We start from the raw sequence: 26,987 nt of genomic DNA, 5'->3' as shown, positions 1-26,987 counted from the left end.
TGGGTTATGTCCGCTGCTCAGTACTGACTATATGCTCCCAACTCTGGGAGGAGGAATGGTAGGATATCCACCTTTGATAAAACCTCCTTCCCTACCGAAAACACTGGTCACCCATCCTCAAACGGGACCTTCCCTCCTCTCCTCTTTCCTTGGGAAACCAGTCCCACAGCCCCTCACTGAGCGCTTTTCCCTCCGGCCACACGGCGGCACACGAGAGTACGGCAGCCTGTGGTACAGTCCGTTCTCCCCGCGCCTCTAGCACAGTGGACCCTTCCAGTCGTTGAAAAGCATTGTGGGAGGCCCATTCCTCCTTTTTCTTCCTATTCTTTTCGTGGTCTGTGGTGTGCTGCGGGTCCCGGCATGGCTAGTGGCTGGCCACGCGGCTTCCCACGCCCGGGCGCCGGGCTTCGGAGGAGCAAGGGCCACCGCCCTGAGCCTGATGAGGCGCCTGCGATGGCTGGGCCACGATTAAGGGTCCAGGACTCAAACGCGCTCGGCAGCGGCCTAACCTTATGGGTCACATCCTCCGAGGATCCTCTTGAGGGCCTGAGGCCGACTTCGGCCTATATTCCCTTCCCGGGAAATGGGACAGTAACTAGATTTGCTTTTATTGATCGCCGATTGTACGCCAGGGAGCCTTAGGCGTAAGACCAGGGAAGGCCCCACGATGTAAATGGCTTTGTGTCTGCCCGAGCCCACTGTGAAGTGGGTCAACATCCGGGCAAAGTGCCTTTGAAATGCAGATCGCTACATTTTTGTGCTCAGGTGCAGAGGTGGGCCGAAACTGAATGAGTATCACCAACTTTGTAGGTAAGTTTTCTTGTAAGCAAATTCGCCAGCTTACTCGGGATAAGAATTGTAACCCACCGTTACAATTTAAAGTTTTGTTTCAATTTTCATTAACGGGTAGGATTAGTTGTATTCTTTTCAAAGAGTGATCATTTCATCTCAGCCAGTCAGCAGCCTCTGCCATGGTAGAGCCGAACTTTTGTTTTCACGAAGCCTTTGTGTTGCCCGTTCACTTTTGCAAACTAGTGAATGTGGTGTCAAAAAAGGCATAAATAAATACTTTGCAGCCTTTTCCTGCCCTTAAATTTTCATATTTTTGGTGTAGGAACTGCATAAGTGACAGTTTGCATTTACATTAATTTGTATATACATGAGTCTTTAAGTCGAACACTGTTCAGTATGTGTTTCTTTTAACCTGTTTCAACTAATTTTGTTCAGGTGAAAAATGGATGCCTGAAGCGGACTACTGACCTCTGAACACTTGAGAGCACAAAGGTGACTTAAGGTAGGATGATATCAAAGTAGAAGTTGTGGAGATTTTATCTTTTTCTTGAGTAGGCAATATTGAAGAGAAAAAGTAAAAACATAGTACTCTAATTCTGGATATCATTAGATTTGTTTCTTTCTAGTAAATGTAAGAAAAACTTGACAAATCTCAAGCATGAAGTCCAGACATGATATGACTTTTAATACTGAGGATTTATTATTACTAAGTTCTTTATTAATATATTAAAATGTAATGTGTAAATATGTACTTTTCAAATTGAGTGTTTTTTTTTTCTTATTTCAGGACATCCTTGGTACGGATTTTGGAAGTTTGGTCTTCAAAAGTTGCTTGGATCATTTTAAAAATGTCCAGGAGTCTGAGGAGTATTGAAATAATTGGGGCTGTGGCTCAGCAGTAGCACACGTACCTGGCATGTTTGGGTTTGATTCTCAACACAGCATATAAGTAAATAAAATAAATTTCTATTGACATTTTTTTTAATATTAAGAAAATAATCAGTGCTATCATGGCCACTGATTGTCTTATGATAGCTTCTGGCAAGGGCCGAAGAGAAATAAATACTTTTCTTCCCATGAATTCAAACTACTATGGTTTTCTTGAATTTAAGACACTGGGTAATGATTCTTCCTTTACTTAATAGGAAAGAGCAGATAGTGTGTTTAGGCATTCAGAAAATTTTATTTAAAAGTAATGTATTAGGATCTGGGAACACAATGATAAGCAAAACAGTTCCACCCGCTGGGACCCTTTATCTGAGTTGAGGAAATATCACAAAAGTAAAGCTTCCTTTGTGACATGAATACCACAGTGAGATTTGACCACATCTGGGAAACCTGAGAAAGCAAAGTTGACTAAAGGTAGATGCCATTTTTCCAAGGTGAATATGGACAAATGACATGTGCAGAGACCTTAGATAATGTGGGTCTGCTTCATATGACAGTTTTGGCTGCTTTCCCTTCTCAGTACTCTAGAGTTGAATGCTCAATGAGGCTTGTGAGATGGCTATTTCAGGAGCTAGGCATGTTACAAAATGAGGTTAAAGAGGTAGTAAATAGACCAGATCATGTAAGGCTTGTGTTTTATTAAAGCAAGAAAAGAAAATCCAGTAAGATAACAGTGCAGAGCAAGTGGCCCAATTAGATGCCACTACAGTTGTCCAGGCAAGAGATGACTGATTTGGACCACTGTATTAAAAAGGGCAAAATCAACAGGATTTGATAATATAGAGGTCCATAATGAATTAGGCTTACACTGTGACAATGGCCCTAAGTCTAGGTTGTGGGCCAGTGCTTAGCTAGTTGAAGCCTTTGAAAAATCCAAGTGGCCTCTTAGCAAAACACTGAGGTTTGAAAAACTCAATAAGCAATAGAAAGGTAGAGTATATAGACTGTAAAGTGTGGTCAGAATGGTAGAAGCAAAAGAGGATTGCATTACATCAGAAGGAAGAGCATGTTTTAAGAGTAAAAATTTGGAGATTTAGTGACAGGAACATTTATTGGAGTGGTGGGAGAAGCATCCATATAAGAGTTTTAAATAGGCATTTGATGACTTGAGGGCACTGACTGAAGATGAAGATCATCTTTTCAAAGAATTTAGCCAAGAATAGAGAAGAAAAATTGTAGCTTGAGAAGTTTGTGGTCACAAAAATGAACTGTTAAATTGTAGTCATGTTTAAACCCAAGTGGCAAAGATAAAAGGAAAAGACTATAGAAAGCAGAGACAAGGATCCTGAGGAGAGATGGCATCCAAAGCACAGGTAGAAAGGGTGGAAGATGAGTATTTGTATTTTCCCCATAGATTGAAAAGTCATCTGCAGAGAGGAGAGGTCTGAAAAGATCACTAAGGAAAGAGGCAAGTAAGGTGGAATGACAACTGAAATTCACACTTAAAACCTTTTTTTCATTTTTTTTTCCAGAAAACACAACTAGGGCACTTATGAAATTAAAAGCAGCACTTAAAAACAAAGCTTTTTACAACATTTGTAAATAAACAGTGGAACTTAATGCCACAAAATACAATATTACAAAGAACTTTATATCAGTAAAAATTGCAGTTTGTCTTAGTCCTTGTGCACCTCAGCACAAGCTGAAAACCACCAAGAGCTGGGAAGAATGTTTTCCTCCCACTTGGTATACTATTGCACAGCAAGTCAGCTGCAGGCCAGGATTCCAGGTTGAAGCATCCGGTGGTAGACATAAGATAGAGCCGGATAGTTTGTTACCCTGTTTCAGAAAGGAAAATTAAGAGTTTTTACAAGACTATCCTTCCAGTTAAAAGGCCCTTCAGCATAGGTATGCTGTAGTTGACCCTTTAAAGAACCAAAAGATTCTTATTTTCTTGTGCTGAAGAAACACTTGCAAGGTTTGAATAAATTCACAGTTTCAAAGTACCAGTGGCACACAACACCCCTCCCACTCCCATTCCTGGCCCTTCACCAGGATCAAGTCTCTATCTTGAGGCGAGCAGCTTGAATAGTTTTTATTGTTTTTGCTGTGTGCTTTCCAGTTAGATTGCTTGTAGATGTCTGAGATTTGTCTTCAATCAGGCTGTCTTTAGACCCATTTCTTCTCTAAAAGAAAATTTGAAAAAATACAGTCAGAAAAAAATATAGCCAAATCAATTATTTTTAAAACCACATCAGGTTATTATTACTCAGGTTCATAATACCAAAAGCTGTTTGACAAATACTCCCTCAAATATTTAAAATGTGTGTAATTTTTGAAATATGTCAGTCTTGACAATTATGTACATGGTGAATTTTATTCATGAAATTTAGGTGTAATTCACCCAAATAAGTCATTTTTTTGTGAATAATTCCTAAACCAGACTCAAGTCTTCCCACTTTTCCAAGCAGGGCAGAGAGATGAAAATACAGCTTGAAGTAACTTAAAATCTTCCATAATTATAAATTGTTTTCAGAAGTCACTGAATGAAACAATATGCACAGCACAATGACTTAAGGCCCTCACTTATCAGAGTTTGTGATGTGAGCGCTTGCTTCATCACAGAGAAAAAGGCTGGCTGAGTTACCAGAGCCTGGGTACTATACCCAAAACTTCTAGAATTGAATTTTGTACACAACCCACAACTGGATGAAGCCCTGAGAATGCCACTAACAGTACCTCAAACTACTTCCCTCAACCTTCCTGCCCTTACCAATGATCCAAATGGTCTATAGATCAGACTGAGAAGCATTTTTTTTCTTCCACAAAAGTATATCCTTACACATATGGGCGACACTATCCATATTCCTATTTTGAGTCATTTGGACTTAAAAAACAAATCGTCCGGGGCTGGGGCTATAGTTCAGTGGTAGAGCTCTTGCCTCGTATGTGTGAGACATTGGGTTCAATCCTCTAAAAATAGATATTGTGTCCATTTACAACTAAAAAAAAAAAAAATACATTAAAAATTATCCTTTAGGAAGTAGTTATCTTTCATTTATTCCTATGACTGCCTTAATTTGTAAGAAGGATTGATAGGATAATTCTGCTAAGAATAACAAGTATGAATAAAATAGAAGATTTCTAGATAGCTAGAGGTTGTGGTAGAATGCTTGTGAGAGAGAAGAAAGGACTTTCAGCAGAAGAACCACTAGTACAACAGCTAGGAAGTGATCTAAAACTCTACCTTGTAAGTTTGTCTAGCATTGAATTGAGTCCCTACCTAATCCACCCCATTATTGCTTGTGCATTAAAAGGCCAGGTGAGGTATAGACCAGGACACTGTCAGAACTCTGGCACTACAGAGGAGCTTAGGAAACAACTTTCCTGTTCCTACTGGTCACTCCAGTCCCTTTCCTATATGGTAGCCAGATTAATGGCTTCCTTTTTGGCACTTAGAAAGGCATAAAATCCAAACCCTTTTCCCCTGAATTCTAAGGGTCCTCTGTTATTTACCCTCATTCATTATGCTCAGGCCACACTGGTCTTAGCTCCTCATATAACCAGGCCCTTTCCAGTTTCAGCATTTCTCCCAAGCTCTTACCCCTACTTGCCCCAGCCTTCCACCCACCCACATGGCTGGCTCCTCACCTGCTAGATATCAACTTTAAATGGCACTATCTAAAGTGAGTTTGACTCTATTGACTATTAGACCGATATCTCTTTCTCTCTCTCTCTCTCTCTCTCTCTCTATATATATATATATATATATATATATATATATATATAAATTTTAGTTGTAGTTGGACACAATACCTTTATTTTATTTATTTATTTTTATGTGGTGCTGAGGATCAAACCCAGGGTCTCACACTTACTAGGCAAGCGCTCTACTGTTGAGCCACAACCCCAGCCCCTAGATCTTTATTTCTTTAGAATGCTTACTATTTTAATTATTTTGCCTGTTTTCTTTTAAGTAGGCCAGGATAAGCAAACATTTTTTTGGTAAAGGGCCAGACTGTGGACTATGTTCTTTTGCATATTATTTTTTTAACACTGTTATTACTTTCTGGGTTGTACAAAAACAGGCAGCAGACTAAATTTGGCCAATTGGCCGTACTTTGACAATTGCTCAGACCAGTGCATGTCAAGCTTTAGAAATGCTCATTACCTAGTTGTTGAATTTTAAATCAAATGCATCCCAGAGTCAGGCTCACAATCAGAGCCATTGATCAGAAGATGCACCTGAGTAATTGTATGCAACAAAGAGCTACCTTTTCAACATTTATTGTGTACAATTTGTGTTTCTTGAAATTCCTCATTGATGGTGATTAAGCTGAGGATCTATAGTAGTTAGAAAAGTAAAACTTCAGTAGAATAAAATTCCTGTTCTTGTTAAAACCAACTTAAATATAAAGAAAAAAAAAAAACCTCTGAAAGCTATTAGTGCTTATTGATAATCATCATAATAATCCTAAGAGGTTTGAGCTTTCCAAAGGCAAAGCCCAAACTATCAGTCATGAGTATAACTTTAAAAAAGTACTTTCAACTTGAAACAAATTATCTGTTTTGACAATTTATTAGCTCTCTCAGATTTACCTAATCAAACAGTAAGCAGATTAGAGCAGAATTTGTGTTTTCTGCTAAATCTCTATTCCAGACAAAGACTTTCATTCCTCCAGCTGCCAGGAGGGTTAACTACTTAAGGCTCAAAACTGAGCTGCTTCCCAGGAACTACCCTCTGCTGAAAAGAGCCTTGTCACTTCAGATCATGTCCCTCCCAGAAGCACTCCTTATCAGATAACTGCCAAATGGTGAGTGTGTAGTGTTACAAGGTAGGATAAAGGGCCATCTCTGGAGCTTCCCACAGAATCAACTACTGCCTTAATTTGGGACTATATCACACAACTATTTCCTCTCAAATCTCTTTTCTTTCACTCCCCAACAAGTGTTAATCCTAAGGATACTTTTCAATAAACTTCCTGCTATAAATCTCCATCTCAGAATCTGTTACTAGGGAATCTAAGCAAAATTAGCACAGGCTTATTTCATCCTTGTTTGAATTATTGATAAGAAAGAAACACGACAAGGACTGGGGATATAGGTCAGTTGGTAGAGCGCTTGCCTTGCATGCACAAGACCCTGGGGTTGATCCCTAGCACTAAGAAAGAAAGAAACAGGGCAAATGAAAGGTAGAACATCATGGATACCACTGGGATCAGGCTTAACAAGTGGTCCATGATGTATGCATTTTCACACATTTTTGATGAGGAGAGAGACAATAGTTATAATTGGCTCTTCTAAGGAATCCACCATCCAAACAAGAATAAAAACCACAGAATTGTAAACATCAACTTTGGTTTTGGAGTGATTGTTTACCCAACTATATATCCAAATATCTTATTCAGCCCACATTTTTCCCATTTTGCTAAAAAGTAGACCATGAGAGATGATCTCAAACACTATAGAAATACACTTGCTACAGTGCTTCCCTGATACATCTGTCTACCTCCACTGAGCATTAATTTTCTTAAAGCAACAAGGTGCTCTACTGTGTCCTTGAATTCCCTTTTAAACACATTTGTAAAACATTTTCAGCTTGAAACTCATTCTCTCTAATAGGGAGGACAGACCTAAACTAGGACTAATTCTTCTGTTTGACAATTGAACATCTGTCACCCCACCTGTTAATCTATCACCTACTCTTTGTTTCTCTGGCTCAAAAAATACCTAAAAAGACTTTTTTAAAAAAATTACTTATGTTATTTTTTCTTTAATCTAATCAAATGATCTTTCAGTCTTCAAAATACTTGGTATGGTCACAGGTTCAGATCATTTTAAACCTCATACTATCCTCTACCTCTTATTCCTAACTTAATCAGGCTGCGTCTTGGTCTTGAGCGCTGCCTCCTATTCCTTCTCCTTCCATGTTTTGTGAATGCTATTTGAATAGAATCTCAAAAAGGAAATTAATGATTCATCTGAAGGAACTCCCCAAAGCACAAAATGCTTCTCAAAATGGCCATCAGTACAACACCTTAGAACTTTATTATTACTAACCTGATGAACTGTAGAGCCACCAGAACCCTGAGCATCTGAAGAACGAGTCACTGGAAGTGGTGGTACAAGATCTGTTTTTGAACTGCAGAGATGAGTTTCAGAATTAATGAAGGAATAACACCTAGAATCAGAACTTAACTTGAAAGAGGGTGATGGTGTAGATATAGGACATTTCCATCACTGCAGAGAGCTCTACCAGACTCTGCTTTTCCAGAGCCACCAGGCAGGTAACATCCCCAGGCTACCTACTTACTTCACTTCTGAGAGAACAGATCGCTCTCCATCTGAACACTGGGACCTTCGATACTGGCGGTAACTTCGTGGTGAATGAGAATGCCTGATGCGGACTGGGTCACCCTGAGTCCTGAACAAGAAATACACAAACAAACAAATAAAAATATATACACACACACCCATACACAAAAAACAAACAAATATGGCAAAAGTCAAAACAGGATAATTTGGAATTTTCCCTTAATTTTGAAACTAAAAAAATAAAGAAAGAAATTACCATCAGACAGATTATTCAAATAATTTGTCTCAGCCAGGCATGGTGGTACATGCCTATAATCCCAGTGGCTCGGGAGGCCGAGGCAGGAGGATCATGAATTCAAAGCCAGCCTTAGCAAAAGCGAGGCACTAAGCAACTTAGTGAGGCCCTGTCTCTAAATAAAACCCAAAATAAGGCTGGAGATGTGGCTCAGTGGTGAGTGCCCCTAAATTTAATCCTTAATGCAAAAAAATAAAATAAAATTTGTCTCTTCTGGACTCTAAAAGCATGAGTGACTTAAATTTCACCTGTTAACAATAGGAAAATGCTTCCTTGACCATACATGAATATGGAGCTCTTTATAGTATTTGTATGAATTCAAAGGTATGTGTATATAATATATACAAATATATATATATAAGTGTATAGGTGTATGTGTATATATATGTGGATGTGTGTGTATACATATATGTATATATTTACCACCAAACTTTCAATGAAATTACTCCTTACAGTTGAATGTTTTCCAGTAGTGTGGAAGAAAAATCTACACTGCAGACAAATGGCACTACTATCAGGAAAAGTTGATCATTATCATAACTATTAACTTGACTGTCATTAAGAGTTTGATTTCCAGCCAGGCATGTTGGCACACACCTGTAATCCTAATGTCTTGGGAAACTGAAGCAGGAGGATTGCGAGTTTGAGGTTAGCCTCGGTAACTTAGTGAGGCCCTAAGCAGCTTAGCATGACCCTGTCTTGAAATAAAAAATAAATAAGGACTGGGGATGTAGCTCAGGTGTAAAGTGCCCCTGGATTCAATCCCTAGTGCCAAAAAATAAATAAATAAAAAAGAATTTAATCTTCACTTGAAAGTTGTTAATATTAAATGTGGTTGACCACAAAAATATGATGTCAGGTGGTAGATATGTTAATTAGCTTGATTTAATGATTTTACAATGCAGACATTAAAATATCACATCATATTCCATAAGTATCTATAATTTTTGTCAATTATATCTTAATTCAATTATATCTAAAATTCAATCTTTGGCATAAAAACAGGTTAGGGTAGGCTGGAGACCACCAATCAGCAATTCTTCTGAGTGGGAAAGAAGCATGTGTTGCAGAAGAGAAATAAAGCAAGGATGAAGGCTCCCACTTTCTCTGAACCAATTATAGCAAGGCAGGAAACACAGTAAAAGGTATGCTGTAGCCACACTGATGAGCAACCAGGGGTACCTATCAGCCTTTCATGAAGACTATCCAGCTGAATGTGCTAGTTCTATGACAGGGATCTTGGTCTTACATGACAGTTTTGTGGTAAACATAATTCTCTTGATGGTAAAATAGTGGATAAATGCAAACTTTGTTACCAATAAATAAATACTTCAGAAATACATACATACTATATATATATATATATATATGGGGCGGGTACTGGAGATTGAACCCAGGGGTGCTGAATCACTGAGCCATATCCCCAGTACTTTTTAATATTTTATTAAAGACAGGATCTCGCTGAATTGCTTTGTGTGTTGCTAATCTGCTGAGGGACTGGCTTTGAACTCACAATCCTCCTGCCTTAGCCTCCCAAGTTGCTGGGATTACAGGCATGCACCACTGTGCCCAGCAAGAATTTATTTTAAAACAGACATTAATCATCAAAAGCCCCCTTGCACTTACCACATACAAAAAGGGCCTCTAACAGGATATTGACTAGAGTGCAGAAGTAAGATACACCTTTTTCTACCTCTCTCCCTATATTCACTTTTAACTTTAGTTAAAATATACAGACAAATTAAAGCACTCTAGGGAACACAAATAAAGGGTAAGAATGAATAACTTCCTTAGAAGCACAAATAAAACTTTTGTGAAAAGATTTTCAAAGACGTACTCTATTTTAGTGTATGGGATCTCTTTCAATTGCTCTTCTGACATTCCAGAGGGATCCACGAGTTCCTTTCTAGAGGGAAATAAGCAAGAAAATAAATGTGGCCATGCTCATATACACACTATTCTCTTTCACAATCAGCAAATGAGTTTTCCCTTTCAAATTTTGTCCCAAAATGCAGTGTTAATAAGACTAATATAAGCTGGGAGCAAAGATGAAAACATGAGAATGTGCCCAAGGTAATACAGGAGGAAACCTCTTCTGGAGCTCTTTTGCCTTCTTTTAGTTTTACCACATCCACACTTTTCAACTGTCTCTCATTTCCTATGACAATTCTGCTTCCCTCCCCTGTGGTAGGTATCTATTTATTTCTGGATTTTTTTCCCCTCGGTATTCATTTGTAAACTATTGGACTGTCTGAGTCCATTTACAGGTAAGCTAAGTGACCCCAGGAGAGGAGGTGATAGGGCTGCCTGTACCGTATCATGCTGATAAGACTAGTTGCCAGGCCTCAGACGGAGGATGCCTCTTTGTTACAACAGTCTTTCTTGTAACTATATTCAAACTACATGGATTAAAACAACAACAACAACAACAACAAACTTCCCGGGTTTTAAAAACAATGAGGAAAACTCAATACTCACTGTATATGCTTCCATAATTCCTCTTTTGCTTGAATATCAGGGCTTCTCCTATAAATGAAGAAAACAATGCTCACCTCTGAAAATACGCTTCATCTGCAATCTAATAGCTAACTTTAATAGTTTTCAGACTGTGAAGGTCTTATTTGCCAGCTGAGACCAGACAAAGACTGAGCAAGGAGGGCCACAGCAATGGTCAGTACAAAAACACCAGGTAATTCTTCTGCTGGTGCCACTGAAGGGGGAAAATATCACATAAAAACCAGCCATAACCAGAGTTTCATTTACTTGATGAGGTTAGAACTGCAGGGCTAAATCCACGTATCCTCCAGTGGTGACTATACAATCAATAATGATTCAGGGACTTTGGTTTCTGATCATCCTAGCTATTGCTAAGTAAAGGCAAAAGAAAAACTCATCCAACTACTATTACTAGGTGAGAGTCCCAACATGATCTGTGATTACTTAATACAAGCCAACAACCACAAGGGAAAAGCAACTGGTAGGACATCCCAGATGGCAGACTATATACCGATGATCCATCTTTCATGTGACATCTGGTATAACATTTCTGCACCTGGGTCCACAAAAGCTAAAGCTATCTGTTGGCTTCCAATCATGTGGCCTCACTGAGTTGCTGAGGCTGGGTTTGAACCTGAGATCCTCCTGCCTCAGCCTCCTGAGCCACTGGGATTGCGGTGTGTGCTACTGCACCCGGCCATGTGGCCATTCTTTATATGTTCTTTTCTATCCTTAACTATCAATCCACAAATCCCTTCCTCAAGAACTACTTAAGTAGAAATTATACCACAGTCTTTAATGTCACAGAATGAGAAATCTGAAATCAATGTCCATGTGTTCCTGTTCTTCCTAGTATGAACTATTAACCCCTACTGTAGCAGTGAATACTAAAAATCTATTATCACCCAAATTCTTGTCACAGAATGATTTTTTTGCTATTGAGAAAATGATAAACTTTCAAGAGTCCCCTCATCAGAACAAGAGGTCTAGTTAATAGGTCCAAAGAAAGTTCCAAAACGTTAACAATTGAAAGGACAAGAGTTAAGCAAACCCACTGATGTACTCTGTCCTGTGGAATTTTATGTTGACCATCTGTATCAGCATTTCGGGGCTCTACTATTGTTTCAACATATGATGTCATCAATGCTTTCAACAATAAGGGTATGACTGAGGAGTTCTGGCAGAACTTTCTGAGCCTACAGAATATGATAAGTTATTTTCTAGTCACTGAATTAAAGAAGTAGTTTTGTCTTTGGGGGAGAAAAAACTGTCAATGAAGACCTAGGAATCAATTCAAAAGGGGACAAAACAAAAAGGAGTTAAGGGAATGGGATGAAGACTTAGTCTCAGAACAAGAACGGTATTATTAAATGTAGATTTTGCTTGTTATAAGAATAAAATTGTATACGTAAAACACACACACACACAAACACAATTCTAAAAACTACTTCTTTGGAAGAATCTCTTGAATGTAATCTGCCTTCCTACGTTTGGTTGGTTTGATTCACCAGGTTCTAAGCTAAACCAGTAAATGCTAATCTCTGAGAAGGTGGTAAAAAGGCACCAAGCTATTTTTCCATTCTATGACAATGGAGATTCAGTTCTAACTATACCAGCATCTGATTCTCATAGAAAGTTACTCAAGTGTTCGGAGTGTTGTGTAATATTTAGGCTAAGAAGCTGGTTTTGCTGATAATCATTTGTATTTCAGAAAGGTACAATAGTGAGGACAGTATTGGCTATCTACTCATTATAGGAGGGTTCCTTCCCCTCTGCATTATTGACATTTTGGGTAAGAATTCTTTGTTGTAAGGGTCTGGGCACTCAAAGATGATTAGTGGCACCTATGGCCTCTACCCACTAGATGCTAATAACACCTCCCCAGTGTGACAACCAAAAATGACTCTAGACATTGTCCTGTGAGGAGCAATGCTGCCCCCAACTAAAAACCACTAGTCAAGGGTATGACCTAAGAAGTGGCTAAGATTAGGTAGTGAAACTGAGAGACAAAGTTATTTATAAAGATCCATTAGGTGACTACTGAAATAGTACTGCAGAAAATGATAGGCAGGAACGAAATGTTACAAGAATACGGAAAGTGTCAGGGCATAGTTGATGACAACAATAAGGAGGAGTGGCGAGTGGTATAATTTGATGGCATAAGATTAAAGCTGAATGCTGTTAAGGAGATTGGAGGGAGAATGAGAAAAATAATAGGCAAGGAGGTCATACACCCCAGGACCACCCTATCAGGCCCAGTGATGAGAAATCCTAAGTATGAATAATATATAAAATCCTGGTAACAGTGGATATTTCTGAGTATTGGAATTACAGAGGTGTCTTATTTTTCTTTTTCTTTTTTTTTTTTTTTTTTTTTTTTTTTTGATACAGAGTCTCAAGCTTTTGCCCTGACTGGTCTCAAAACTCCCAGGCTCATATGACCCTGCTGCCTCAGCTTCCTAAGTTCAGGGATTGTAGATATGTCACCATACCCAACTAATTTTCTTATTTATTATTTCCTGTCTTTTCTGATTTTTTTAAGTCAAGATAATTTCTTATATTAATTATCAGGAAAAAGGTAGTTCCTAAGTATTTTTTTTAAAAAACTATTATTATTGTAATTCCTTAGGAAATGCCTTTCATTCCTATCTCAGAAGACTTAGAAATGTTATCTTAACCTGAATGAGATCATCAGTCCTTCTAGCCATAAATATTGTTCCTAAAAGATTCAGGAATTTAGTCTTTAAGTCCTAGAGCACCATAAGATCATATTTTTAACTAAACTGAGCTCTGAAATATCCAGTATTTTCAAACAACTAAAGGCAAAAAGAAAGTTTCAAAGCTTTAAAAAATAATAATTTTCTGACTATTAGAGCTCCTATGATTGAAAAAAATATGAACATCAGCTACATGTTAATGAAGAAGATATTATTTTTATGCTTACATCTGCACTCATTTAATCAATAACTTAGGATGAATTCATGTTCTGTCTGCAGCTCATCATTTTGTGGATTTAGAAAGCTGTGAAATATTAGCAGTCATTTTTCATAATTAAAAGACTTTTCATTATGCAGATGTTTTACTTAAATTCTCCAAAGAAGGCCCTCAGGAAATAGACTGTTGAGTTGTCCAAAGATAAGACATATTTAAAAAATAATTCAGTCCAATATTTTCCAAAAGCATCCTTCATCTACACCTCATACAAATATTCCACTTCAAATTAATCAGAGAAATTAGTTTGACTGAAACCTTATTTACAAATCAATTCCCTTCTCTTAAAAGCCCCAAACAAGAACATTTTATAAATTTATAAAGGATTTAAACTCCATTATTACATATAGTCTTTTCATATAACCTCCAAATTCTCCAGTTATCTAAGAAACACTATACAATAGTACATACTATATATTATTACATGATAGTATATACTATACTACATTTGTATGCCATATTGTATTTTAAAATTACATATAGCAACATTTGACTTGTATTGCTTTTGTGATCTTTACACTGATCATAGCTCAAATAGGAAATTTAGAATTGAAAATAGTTAAATTGACAAAATTATCTTTAGTTACAGAATTCAAAGTATTTGACAAATTTCTTGGTAATTTTTCATCTTATTCCTGCGTGGTCAGAATAAACAAATTAGGAGATAGCTTACTCTTCTCCCTCATTTCCTCTCCAAATTAAAGAAATATTGGGAAGCCTTGGAGCCTAGCAACCTAGCTTTTAAAGATTGCTCAGGAATCCCTTCAAGAAACTTCACATTAAATCTTGAGCAACTATACCAAACTTCTGTTTTGTTTTTAACTGAGAACACTGGTTCTCCCTGACAAACCCATCTTCCACATTATCAATTACTTTTCAAGGACAACAGTAAGACAGTATCACCACCAGAGGGAGCCCGTGCCTACTTGTGCACACAAGTCAAACCTTTCAAAACTATTGTTTGAGCTTCAGTGCTTTTCCCCATATCGCAATGAGTAAAGGCTTGCTCAGGTTGAATGTGCTTTCACTGAGACCGACTTGTTTTCTAATGATAGTAAACATGAATGTAATAGCAATGTAGCTAGAAAATATATTAAGTGGCACTGTACTTAATGATTTACCAGACAAGATCCTTATATTTCAGTTCAATGCTTTTAACGCTAATAAAAGACAGCCCAGTTTGTCCTATATAAAGTAATTTGTCATCTTGCAGAGAGTTTCCATTTGACTGCCTGTTTAGCAACTCAAACCTAACAAAACAGAAAGTTTGGCTTTCATATCCTCAGCCCATTCCTTGGTTTCTCAGTAAAATGGCATGGTCACTCACTCCGTTGATCAGCTCAAAAACTAAACAACATCCATAATTCCTCTCATACTACAAATATGCAAGCTCTACTTTCAAAATCCACTGGTCTCTATTTCCATCACCATCATCTTTTCTGAGCTATGATCATTTCTCACCTGGATGACTGCAAACTCTAATTGCCCTTTTTGCTTGTTTACTCTTTGTCAATCTGCTTTTACCAGGTCAGAACAACTTCTGAGTGAAACACTCTTTTTCTATCTTATCTGTACTTTGGCCATGTAAGTTATCAAGTTAATTAATCAAGCTCAGCCATACAATCATCTCAAATATTTGCTAGATCTTTTTATAGTTTGCTTATAAATTCCAGAAAGATACACACCTAACTCTTAATGGGTCTGTTTCATACAGCTGCACTGTTCTGAGAAAATCCTCTATATGATCTGATAATTTGATCATATAGGTAAAATTTCAATGTTTAAATAAAATTTTAAATTTAAAGTACCATTAGATTTTTTTTTCCGATTCCAGCTGATCTGATAGAAACAATTCCCAACTTAAAGTTATTTCTCTGTTTCAAAAGAGCATTCCTTAACTTCTGCTTCTTGCCACAATGAAGTAAATGATACACCTAAAGTAAAATACACAAAGCAAAGGTCTGCAGACATCAGGTAGCAGAAGTCTGTGATCTTTGAAAGAAGGGAAGCCCAGGGTGAGCTCCTACTTGCTCTAGCTTTCTGCCTTGGGTGGGGGGGATGGGGGGGGGTATCTTCCCAGTGTGCAACTCAGGAAGCAACAGTCTCACACTGCTGAGGTGGCAGAGATCAGAGACTGAAGCTGTTGACCAGGCTGAAACTCAAGTGCAGGATGAAAGAAAAAAAAAGGCAGCTCTAGAGACTCTAGAAGTTTGTATGAGGATTTTTCTTAAAACATTGATGGGGTCTGGTCACGAAACACAGTCTCCACATACGCTAGTGAGACCCCAAGAGACCTAACATAGCACAGCTGATGAAAGGCTAAGTGCAAACCGAAGCACCAGGCAGGGTGAAGTCCTGCTGTCACAGTGCAGATCCCATGCTGAGGACTGTGTGCATTCAACTAAGACCCCAGAAAGGCCAGGCTGTGGGAGCAGAGACCAAGCCTAAAGTAGAGAACAAACATATCTTAGGCTGATGACAAAAGCCCCATTTTATGAACGTATTAAACAAGTTTGATAATATCAAGAGGATGGGACAGAAATTGAACTGCCTGACAACACAATTTGACCGTTTAAAAGAAGACTACAGGGCTGGGGATGTGGCTCAAGCGGTAGCGCGCTCGCCTGGCATGCATGTGGCCCAGTTTCGATCCTCAGCACCACATACAAACAAAGATGTTGTGTCCGCCGAAAACTAAAAAATAAATATTAAAAAATTCTCTCTCTTTCAAAATAAATAAATAAATAAATAAAAGAAGACTACATAATCCAGACCTCCTACAATGTGTCTTCTAAAATTTCCAGCATATAATAAAAAATTACTAGACATGAGTCAGGGAATTATAACCATACTCTAGGAAAAGAAAACAAACAAACAAACAAACAAGAGCAGTCAATAGATACGCAGACTTTGAGAAGGACTATATGTGGTTATGTGAACTCTTTTAAGAACGCAAATTATAGAGACCTAATATAACAAGTAGAAAATACGAATGGCACCTCATGTGTTAAAGAACTCGAGTCTGCAATTCAAAACTTCCCACAAAGAAATCCCGGGCACAGAGAATTCCACTGGTAAATTGTATCAAGTATTTAAAATGTAAATAATGCTGATTTCAATTTGTTTACTTTCAGAAAAGAAAGAAGGAAGACTTCCCAAGCCATTTTGCATATCCACTATAACTCTGCTACCAAAAAACCAAAGGTATTACAAAAAAAATTATGCGCCAATATTTCTCAAAAACATAGAGAAATCTTAACAAAATAATATCCAATAGAATCTAGCAATGTACTAAAAGGATACCATATCATGACTACAAGGGACTGAACCTTGGAATATGTCATTCAAAACTGAACCAATACAATTCCTACACTAAAAAAAATAAAGAAGAAAAACCCATATAACAATCATCTCAAGAGATGCAGAAAAAGCGCATAACACACTTCAAAAATCATTCGCAATGAAAACTCTTCAATAACTCTTAGCACCTAGGGACAGAAGGGATCTTCCTCAGTCTCAGAGCTAGCATCACACTTAATGTGACATGTCTAATGCCTCCCCCTAGAAAGAACAAGCCAACAATATCTAGTTTCTTCCCACTCCTGTTCAGCATGGGATTCAACACTGTATTGGAGGAGCTAGCCAGCCCAATAAGGGAAGAAATTGAAAAAGAAGGCAAGAGGATTAGAAATAAAGGAAAACTGCCTGTATTTATAAACAATATGATTGTGTCTATAGAAATTTCCAAGAAATTGCCCCAAAAGGGGCAAGCTTCCAGAATTAATAAGAGAATTTAACAAAGCTCTAGGAGAGCAAGATACTATATGTATTTTTTTTACAATCATGTTTATCAATAGACTGGCAAATAATTAAGACAACTTTTAAGAATATACAAGTCAAATCATTAAAATATTAAATATTTATGATTAATCTTAACAAAAATACTATAAATATAGCAACGATTAAAATTGTTACTGAAAGAAGTTAAAGACAGATAAATGGGTAGGGAAGATATTAATTTTGTCAAAATTGATCCACAAAAAAATCCTAATTTAAAGCCTACAATCTTTTTGGGGTGAGTAGTAAAAACTGACAAGCTGACTCAAAAATTTACATAAAAAGCAAAGGTAAAACAATCTTAGGAAAAAGAAAAAGAACAAAGTTGGAGAATTTACACTGTTTATTCAAATTTTAGTATAAAATTATAGTAACCAAGACAGGATGGTCATTTAGCAACAAATAAATAGATCAATGAAGTAAAATTGACCTACATATAGATAGTAATTTATTTTAGATAAAAGCTCTAAGGTATTTCAATGACAATAGTCTTTGCTACAAATGGTACTGAAATAACTGGATGTATGTCTCAATCTCTACTTAATACATATGCAACAATTAATCCTGGATGGACCACAGACCTAAATATAAAAACAAAATCCATGAAGCAAAAAGAAAAACATATGAAAGATTCTTTGTAATACTGGGGTAGGCAAAAAATTAACTATAAACAACATAACAAAATGAAATACTGGTTTACATCAAAATTTAAAATGTCTGGTCATCAAAAAGAATGTTCAGACCATAAGGCAAATGACAGGCTGGGAAAAAGTATTCACCATACACATATCTGAAAAAGGACTTATATCCAGAATATATAAAGAACCCTACAAATAAATAATGGTTTTTAAAAATGACAAAGGAACTTCTGACTTCTGCTTTAAGAACAACAGTTTAATTAGGTTTCCAAACAAAAACATAAAGCAATGAATAAATATATGTGTATACTGCTCAGTGACAACTAAACCTAAAAGGCTTTCTGTTACAAAAGAACAGAATCTTTGATTGTGATGTACTACCAACTTAAAAAAACAAACCAAAACACTCTGGGTTAAGTTCTAATCAAAACATCAGCATCTAAGACTACTCAGACTAGAGGTGTACCTTCATGTCCTCTTGTGGCCTGCTAACCTGACCTAGAGCTCACAGCTGTCCTCGGGCACACTCCGACCTGTCTCCCTCAAAGTTCCCACATACCTACCCAGATTTTTTTTTTTTTTTTCTGTATAAACTTCTCAACATCCTTCCACTGCTCTACCTCAGACATTAATCCTTCCTCCCCTGTGTAGATGACACCATACAAACCATCCAGGACCAAAGGGATCTATAGGTAGCCCCAGCTCACTTGAAAAAGATATGCTTTGGGAAATAGGCGGTCTAAATCTTGATGCATAGATACACAAACACACACTGCACCAAACACACATAAACTTTATCAGCTTGGAGAAAATTAATTTGAGGGACTGGCAATCTCACCACTAAGGGGTAATTGTGCTCACACATGGCATTGCCTAGCAACAGGAGTGCACAAACCCCAACACAGGAGTGTAATGAATCGCTGACTACTGCTCACAAATGGTAATTTGATGGGAAGACATTCACATCTGGTTCGGTCTGGAGCAAGACTTCAGACAATTCTGCAGACTCAAATTGAGAGAAGCAGCAGGTACTTCACCAAGGCCAGGCTTCAGAACAAAGGAGACTATTTCTATTTATCCAGCTGGGTATATGCATTTGTTTAAAAACAGCACAAACAAAACAGAAATAAAGTTTTGATAGCCTTGTTTCTATGACATTTTGTTTTGGCTGTGTTCCATCTTCTATAGCTTCAAATATATTTAATGAAAGTCACAAATAAAGGTAAATTTGACAAATAAGCACAGGGTAATTGTGGCTGGGCTACACTACATTAAAAGCTCCAGGCATCTGCCTGCTACTTGAAGCTCAGTGTTTTTGAATCAAGGTATAAAAAGAGCCAACATACGAGCGAGATCTGTGTCTGGATCGCCTGTTGTTGGGGTCTGCTTGGTTTTTTTCCTTTTGTCTCCTTAACACGGCTTCCCACTGAGGCGCTGAATCAACCATATCGTTCTCCTGCCGTATTCTGAAAAGAAAAATCATTTATCTAAAGTTAACACCCATGCATGGTACCTTGTTTCTCCGTTCATCCTAAACTTGCTTTTCACTTAAACAACAGAAATTTTACTATAACCACTGAAAGCTAAGAAAGTATTAACAGGATTAACATATTCTAAAGTAGATAAGTGTGTGTGTACATATGTACAAATATATACACAGAGACATAAATAAACATATAAATATGTTAATTTTTTCCAGACTTCTTTGACTTTAAATTTTCTAAGAAAAGATGTATCAAATAAAAACTCATTCAAAACACATTTAAATTCTGACTAAACAAAGAATGGTGTAGCATATAGTGCCAATGTAAAACACAATCTTTTTTTTTTTTTTTTTTTTGATACCAGGAATTGAACTTTAGAAAAGCTTAACCACTGAACCACATCCCTAGCCTTTTTTATTTTTATAATTTTAAGCCAGGGTCTCGCTCAGTTGTTGAGGCCTCACTAAGTTGCTGAGACTGGCTTTGAACTTGCAATCCTCCTGCCCCAGGCTCTGCAGTTGCTGGGATTACAGGCACAAAATTATTTGTCAAATATGCTACTTAAAATAGCAATGAATAATCTTACTTTCCAATGCTTTTAAAAATTCACGTTAATCATCCATGTTATCGAGGACAATAGGTGGAAGGTATAATTCCCCTTTTTAAGATAGCAAACTAGAAGTGTGAAGTCAAACATGCTGGCTGGCATAAGGCACTAGCGGCTGCACATGTGTACATACACTATTCGGATGCGGCTGCTCTCTTGTAGAATAGGGAATGAAGGGTGTATGCCTGATGTGGCCAGGGACCAGGCAGGGAAAGAAAAATAGGGAGGGGTTCTGTGGGGCACAGGCCGTCGCCATGTGAGATCACAGAATAGTGTTAGCAAATCCTCTACTTTTAAAAAAGATAATCCACAAAACTGAATTTCTATGGTGAACATTTCCAATGTTCACATATTGACAAACAAGTCTGAATTTCAAGGCATTGTCTGACTCTAACCCTATCCATGGGCCACACTCAGTCTGCAGATGCTTTTGGATATCGATATGTCAAGTCTTAGTAATAATGAGGTGGGGTATTGGAGGAGGGAGGAGAAAGAAACAAGAACTTAATTGAAGTAAGTGCTTCGTTAACATGTGGATGCTGTCTGGAATGCATGGCAATGATGCTGTGAAGCTGTGGCTATTCCCAGCAAAAATCAAACACCTGTTATGTGAGCATTTAACTTTTAATTTATGTAAGCTCAGCAGGAAGCTGCCCTGAGTGAGCACCTCCCCATTGTGGAGAACAGCTGGGAACTGTCAGGATCCCAACCTGATACTGAAACTGCAAGAGCACAACTGCAGGAGACCAAGCGCAGGCAAGTTTGAGTCCTTTCTGTCTGAACAGATGGCTCTTGGTTCCTCTGTTCTGGCACTTAGACTATGGGCTGCATAACTGGCTTTGCTTCTAAGTGTAAATCAGCAAATGGTGGCAAATATTCATTCCACATAGAATTTAAATGGAGATCACATAAAGCAAATTCAAGTTGAAAAGAACAGCACCTTATGAGGAAGGAACAATTTAAAATCTCTAGATTAAAGGGGAACTGTATTAAGTAAAAAATTATCCAAGGCTTTGAAGTGTGTACATTTCCTCTCCAAAGTTTTCATTGCTAATAGGCTATTATTTGAAGATTAACAGGACACAGTCATGGTACTTTTCAGAAATTTAAGAACATAGTTCCTTCTTCTCATGGCAGGTACAGAGGAAATTAAAATTGGACATATACTGCTATGGATATTAACATCAGAAATATCTGAAGAAAAACATGAGAAGGTACACTGCTGTGGTCATAATCACTAATTGTACTTTGAAACAAACATTCCCATTTGACAATGCCATACAGGTACTTGTGCACCTGTATACATACATACTTCATGCCAGAACCTACACTTAGAAGCCTTCCATGGATCACAAGACAGTTCCTGCCAGGCCAGCTGGTATAAGCAGCCCTGGACACTTCCGGAGCTGAGGGATCAGGCTCAGGAAGAGAGAAGGGAAGGTGTCAAGCTGGTAAGCTGGAACCTTCCCTCCCACAGGAACCCACACCCCAAATGCTGGGCTGAGGATTAGACACAAACCCAGGTCTCTTGCTCCTATCCCTGGAGTCTATTAGCCAGTAGCTTCCATTCTGAATGAAATTGCTGCACAGATCAATGGCAGAATTAAATTTCACAATGTGAAATGTTTTTTATCAGGAAGTCGGGATCTTTACATATTTTTGAGAGGTTAAACCTACTAAAGCAAGACTGAATCATGAATTAGGCAAACACAAACTTTCCCCAGAGTATAGACTTTTCAAAGAAGCACAATTATTGTGAGCTCATTCTCATCCATTGTGAATTTCGCAGGTGACTTTTATACTCGGACAATGATGAGAATAAAATTAAACTCCAGACACATACATACTTCCTTTTTCCTTGCTATAATAAGGAATGAATCAGAATAAACTTTGGATGACAGCTTGTCCCTTTAACTTCTGTTTTTCTAATTGAAAAGTCTCAAGTGAGGGCAGTGACTCCCTGTCAGTTAATATCCTTGTGACCCACATGCTTTAAAGACAGATGCCCTCTATTGGTGATGCTGTTTCATAAATATTCTAACAAGATGCATTAAAAATGTAAGGCCCATTGGAGAGTCACAACAGAAGCACATTTTCCTGAGTAATGGTGGTACGGCAGCCTCAGTCTGTAATGAAGTTTGAAATTACACCCTTACAAAAAGCCTCTAGTTAATGGTGCCTCATTACAAGAATGAAAGTGTCATTTCTTCTATTGCTGAACTGCTCCAGAAAACACAGGTGCTACTTGGAAAGAAAAAAAAAAAAAATCTTAGCCTTTAAAAGCAAGACTATTGTAGCACACAGTACTTACAAGACAGAAGCTATCTATTTTGTTTATGCATGAGTAATAAAGAAATCTTTAAATGAAAAAGCATATCTCCTATAATGATCCTTACTTTTAAGTCTCATTTATTCTTAAGTGTAGGTACACAAGTATTTTCTTTTTTTTTTTGCTCCCCTCCTTTCCTGCTATATTACAATTTTGATATAGAGATTTAAACATTATAAAGCATAAAAATACTGCAATTATATTGACATAGAAACCTTTTAAAAAATCAAAATGCTCTTACATCATAATTTTGAAATGATCAAGGGGGCAAAGAGTCGATTGTCATTTATATTACAGATCTGATTATTTCAAATGTTGTAACAATGAGCCACAAAAAAACAAGAAATGTTTCTTTCTTGTACTCTCTAATCCAAATGATAATCTACATTCATCACACTTCATATATTTCTCCATCAAACAAGTACAGAGAGTGAACAGCAAGAGTAGGAAGTAAATCGTAACAATGCTTTTGAATTTTAATTAACGTCCAAGGTGAAGGTTGTTTCCAAACACAGCAACTTCTAGCAATGTTTCAGAATAGGAGAGTTCTAATATATTTTCTCAATTTCTCACCAAACCTTAATGTTCTACTTTCCTAGAGTACATAGGCAATGTAGATCTTAACTGCATTTGACATTTAATTAAAGTTCGCAAAGGTTTAGAAGATGAAATGCCATATAATCGCTCCATAACAATAATGAAGATAATAACTATTCCTAGTCTCTTCTTCCCTATTATAGTTCTGCCTCTTCTGCAAAATTCTTCACATTACCAAATTAAGTCTTATACAAATCTCCCTGGGTTTTACTTTGTCCTCTCCCTTTATCAGTTTTGTTCCTAATAGGACCTTCCTTTACATCAATTCTTAATTTACTTCTAATTCACTGAAATAATGGCCATGATTAATGTTGAACCTGAGAATTTTTTTGGAGTTCAATGTAAAAGGAAACTTCAAGCTGATGTGAGCAGCCCATTTTGCTCTTGGGTTTTATCTATTTCCACACCTCTGCCAATCTGGCTCTCACATCTTGGGCAAATCACTTGTCTGCTTTGGTAGGGTTTCAGTCTCTTCATATACAAGATTATTACAGAGATCGTTTCTAATTTTTTTTTTTTTGTATTAGGAATTGAACTCAGGGGCACTCAATCACTGAGCCATATCCCCAGCCCTATTTTGTACTTTATTTAGAGACAGGGTCTCACTGAGTTGCTTAGCACCTCACTTTTGCTGAGGTTGGCTTTGAAATTGCTGCTGAGGTTGGCTTTGAAATTGCGATCCTCCTGCCTCAGCCTCCCCAGCTGCTTGGATTACAGGCATGTGCCACAGGGCCCAGGCAATATTTTCTAATTTTAAGACTCAATATTTCTCTATTTCTATTTTATTTCCAGGCCAATCAGACACAATGAAGCAAATTTCTACTCTTCAACTATAGCATAATGCTCCAGACAGTTGCTCCATGTGGCCACTCCATTGTTAAAATTAAATCAGCAGGTTCCAACTGATCATGAACTTGTGTTCTCATCAACTGCACTCATTTTTGGATCACCTGCTCTAAAGCAATCTTCATTTTTTTAAGTAGTTTTTCTTCCCTAGGGAAATTTAAGTTGGTTCCAGGCATCTGTCAACATCCTCCCTTGAGACCAGCAAGCAAATAAATCCATTCGCTTTTCCCACTTTCCCCTATCACCAATAAATTATTCTTATTTGCTCTTAAAGTTGCTTCAGTCTCTTCCATTTATTCCTCGTGCTCCTGTTACCAAGATGAGCTACCTATGGTGCAATTTCCCTTTCAAACTCTCCTATTTTCAATATTTTTTATCCTGTTTTGTTCCCACTCAGTAATACAACAGCATTCCTCCATTGCTGTGGCTGTGCGTTTCTACAGTCATTTCTGTCAACTTGGATGATGTTCTGGAAGCCCTATATCACCCATGTTATAGGTCTAAATCTTGGTCCAATTAAAGTACAAATCAGAAGCCCTTGCATCAATGGCATGGTGACCAGCATCAGCTTCCACTGGCTTTGTCTGAACTGTCCTCTCCACAACCACAACGTTCACCATAACCAATTTTTATCTTTACATCAATCAGGGACAGGACAGTATGGAATGCTTGCAAGAAAACAGGTCCTTGTTTTCAAGTTATGTGGAAGAAAGCCCACTGGTTTAAGTTTGCTAACATCCAAAACCATTTATTCCTAGGGTACGGATACTAATAAAGTTCTTTTTTTTTTTTTCTTTTTTAACCACTTGCACAAAATCCTACCAAAATCATGAGCTTCTGGATTCACCCTACTCAGATATACTGTCCCCATTAGTTATAGTACAGAATTTCTGTCACAGATATATAGGATTTTGTTGTTGTTGTTGTTGTTGTTGTTGTTTTGTTAGAAAAATAATATAAAAGGCCTAAAGGAACATGCCCTGGACTACCCAGAGCATATGCAGAAAGAGGACCCAGAAAGTAGATTTATCAAAGGGAAACCTCTCCCAAATCAGCTTTCCCTGAAAATACCTTGAGCTTAACAAAGTAACATAAAATTCTTAATCCACTATTCAGATAGTAATAGACATCTAATAGACTAATGGATCCTAAAAGACATCTAAAAGATAGGAATAAACTCTACAACATTCATACCAGAAATAATTCAGGAATTCAGGTTCAAAACACTGACTTCTTCGTTTTTTTTTTTCTTTTTGTTCAAGGGAGCTGAGCCTCGATTTACATATAACACGGGGACTTCAGATAACCCAGAGCACTACTGAGTGTTCTCATTAATTTAATAGCAACTACCGAGGCAGGGCATTTTCCACTTTTCACATATATCCATTACCTCCTGGAGGTGGGCAGGGTAGGCATTATTCCAATTTGCATGTGAAGAATTAAGATTCACAGGTAAAGTAACCTCCTCAAAACCACAGAACTCTTCAAAGCAGGGTCAGGCTCTCAACACAAGCTCCCTAATTTGCACACACACATAGCCTCACATATATGACTCGCATTTAGAGAAAGGTTCAGATGGTCTCCTGTTGCCAATTTCCTTTAGTCCTGCTCTTTCCCTGAGCTTCTTTCATTTCTCTTACTCTTTTAATCCTCACCAAGCTCCAGAGTTACTCTCACTTTTTCACTTATGCAAAAAAAAAAAAAAAAAAAAAAAAACCCACCAGACTACTTTTCTGTGTCACCCTCCAAATCTCCCACTTAAAACTCCAAAAGCCCAGCAACACATCAAAGCTAACGAATGACTGCGAAATGCAAAGAGTCTCTCCAGTGGTGCCCAGAGGAGTGTTGATTTCCATCATGAGTACAAAAGATATTTTTCAGACCAGTTTCTTCGAATGTGAAGAATATTTTGTTAAGCTCAAGGTATTTTCAGGGAAAGCTGATTTGGGAGAGGTTTCCCTTTGATAAATCTTTCTGGGTCCTCTTTCTTCATAAGCCCTGGGTAATCCAGGGCATGGTCCCCAGGGCTCAGGCCTACAGAGATCCTTCTCATCTCAGGGACAGGATTCAAAACTCTAACTAGCAAAAACTACCACACTCTACTATTCACATGGGTCATTAACTTCAAAGTGCCTGTGCTTTATAGGTTCTCAATTTGATGAGTTTAATTAAAACAACTGTTTCACAAGTCAATATACCAAAGAAAGTCATCTCTAAAGAAAGTTTAAACATTTTAGCTTTTAATTCTATCAGTGAGTTGAAATACCAATTTCATTTCCCAATACCAATTTACCCTTCACAATTTAGATCACAGTGAACACTTTTTTGGGGAGGAGGTATCACATACAAACCTCTTAAGATTAACTGATAAAAGCTACAGACGTGATCTCCAGAAAGCTGTGCATCTTATGCACACACAACTGTACATACAATTCCATGGGGTTATGAGACCCAAAAATTCACCCATAAACCATAGGTTAAGAGAGTTGGTATAAACGCAACCAAATATGTAAAATTAGAAAAGGTGACAGAATGGAAAATAGGACCAACAAAAGGAAAGGTTGGGAGAGATAGAGGACAGGAAGGTGGAGAAGAAGCAGTGGTTCTGGAATTAGTACAGGACTGTGCGGTTCTACACCATACAGCACCCTTACCTTGTGGATTTCATTTGATCTTTACAGTAACTCATTCAACAAAACAGGTAAATTGTTATGCCCCGCCCTTTTCTCCCACCAAACATACACTTTAAGGACCAAAAACTCAAATTTGAAGGCCCATTTATTGACTGGGTTCAGAAACTGAGCAGACACTTCATAGAAGAAGATATAGAGTTGATCAACAAACATGAAAAAAATGTTCAACATCTCTAGCA

General features: G+C 37.6%; 1 protein-coding gene, 1 long non-coding RNA gene and 1 other non-coding gene across 5 annotated transcripts in view; 2 read left to right on the top strand and 1 right to left on the bottom strand.

Moving 5' to 3' along the window:
- Positions 1-340: 340 nt before the first annotated feature.
- LOC143399283 (uncharacterized) lies at positions 341-1,834 on the top strand. Its single transcript, XR_013091398.2, has 3 exons — positions 341-810; positions 1,228-1,294; positions 1,580-1,834. It is a non-coding gene; the product is annotated as an uncharacterized LOC143399283 (long non-coding RNA).
- On the top strand, positions 1,001-1,134 carry LOC143400579 (small nucleolar RNA SNORA13). Its single transcript, XR_013091490.1, has one exon. It is a non-coding gene; the product is annotated as a small nucleolar RNA SNORA13 (small nucleolar RNA).
- A 131-nt stretch (positions 1,835-1,965) lies between the features above and the next one.
- Epb41l4a (erythrocyte membrane protein band 4.1 like 4A) overlaps positions 1,966-26,987 on the bottom strand; it is a 226,531-nt gene continuing 201,509 nt past the window's right edge. For all 3 annotated transcript variants that reach the window (XM_076856923.2, XM_076856924.2, XM_077109476.1), the window contains 6 exons: positions 19,599-19,718; positions 10,769-10,816; positions 10,128-10,196; positions 7,994-8,104; positions 7,741-7,822; positions 1,966-3,866 (listed from right to left, as the gene is read on the bottom strand). In XM_076856923.2, coding sequence (XP_076713038.2) covers positions 3,738-3,866; positions 7,741-7,822; positions 7,994-8,104; positions 10,128-10,196; positions 10,769-10,816; positions 19,599-19,718 — 559 coding nt within the window. In that variant the 3' untranslated portion in view covers positions 1,966-3,737. The remainder of the gene's footprint in view (positions 3,867-7,740; positions 7,823-7,993; positions 8,105-10,127; positions 10,197-10,768; positions 10,817-19,598; positions 19,719-26,987) is intronic.

Source organism: Callospermophilus lateralis, chromosome 5, assembly GCF_048772815.1.
Source record: "Callospermophilus lateralis isolate mCalLat2 chromosome 5, mCalLat2.hap1, whole genome shotgun sequence".
In the NCBI taxonomy this organism is placed as follows: Eukaryota; Metazoa; Chordata; class Mammalia; order Rodentia; family Sciuridae; genus Callospermophilus; species Callospermophilus lateralis.
The sequence above is the reverse complement of the archived record's forward strand: the minus strand, read 5'-3'. Positions and strand labels throughout refer to the sequence as shown.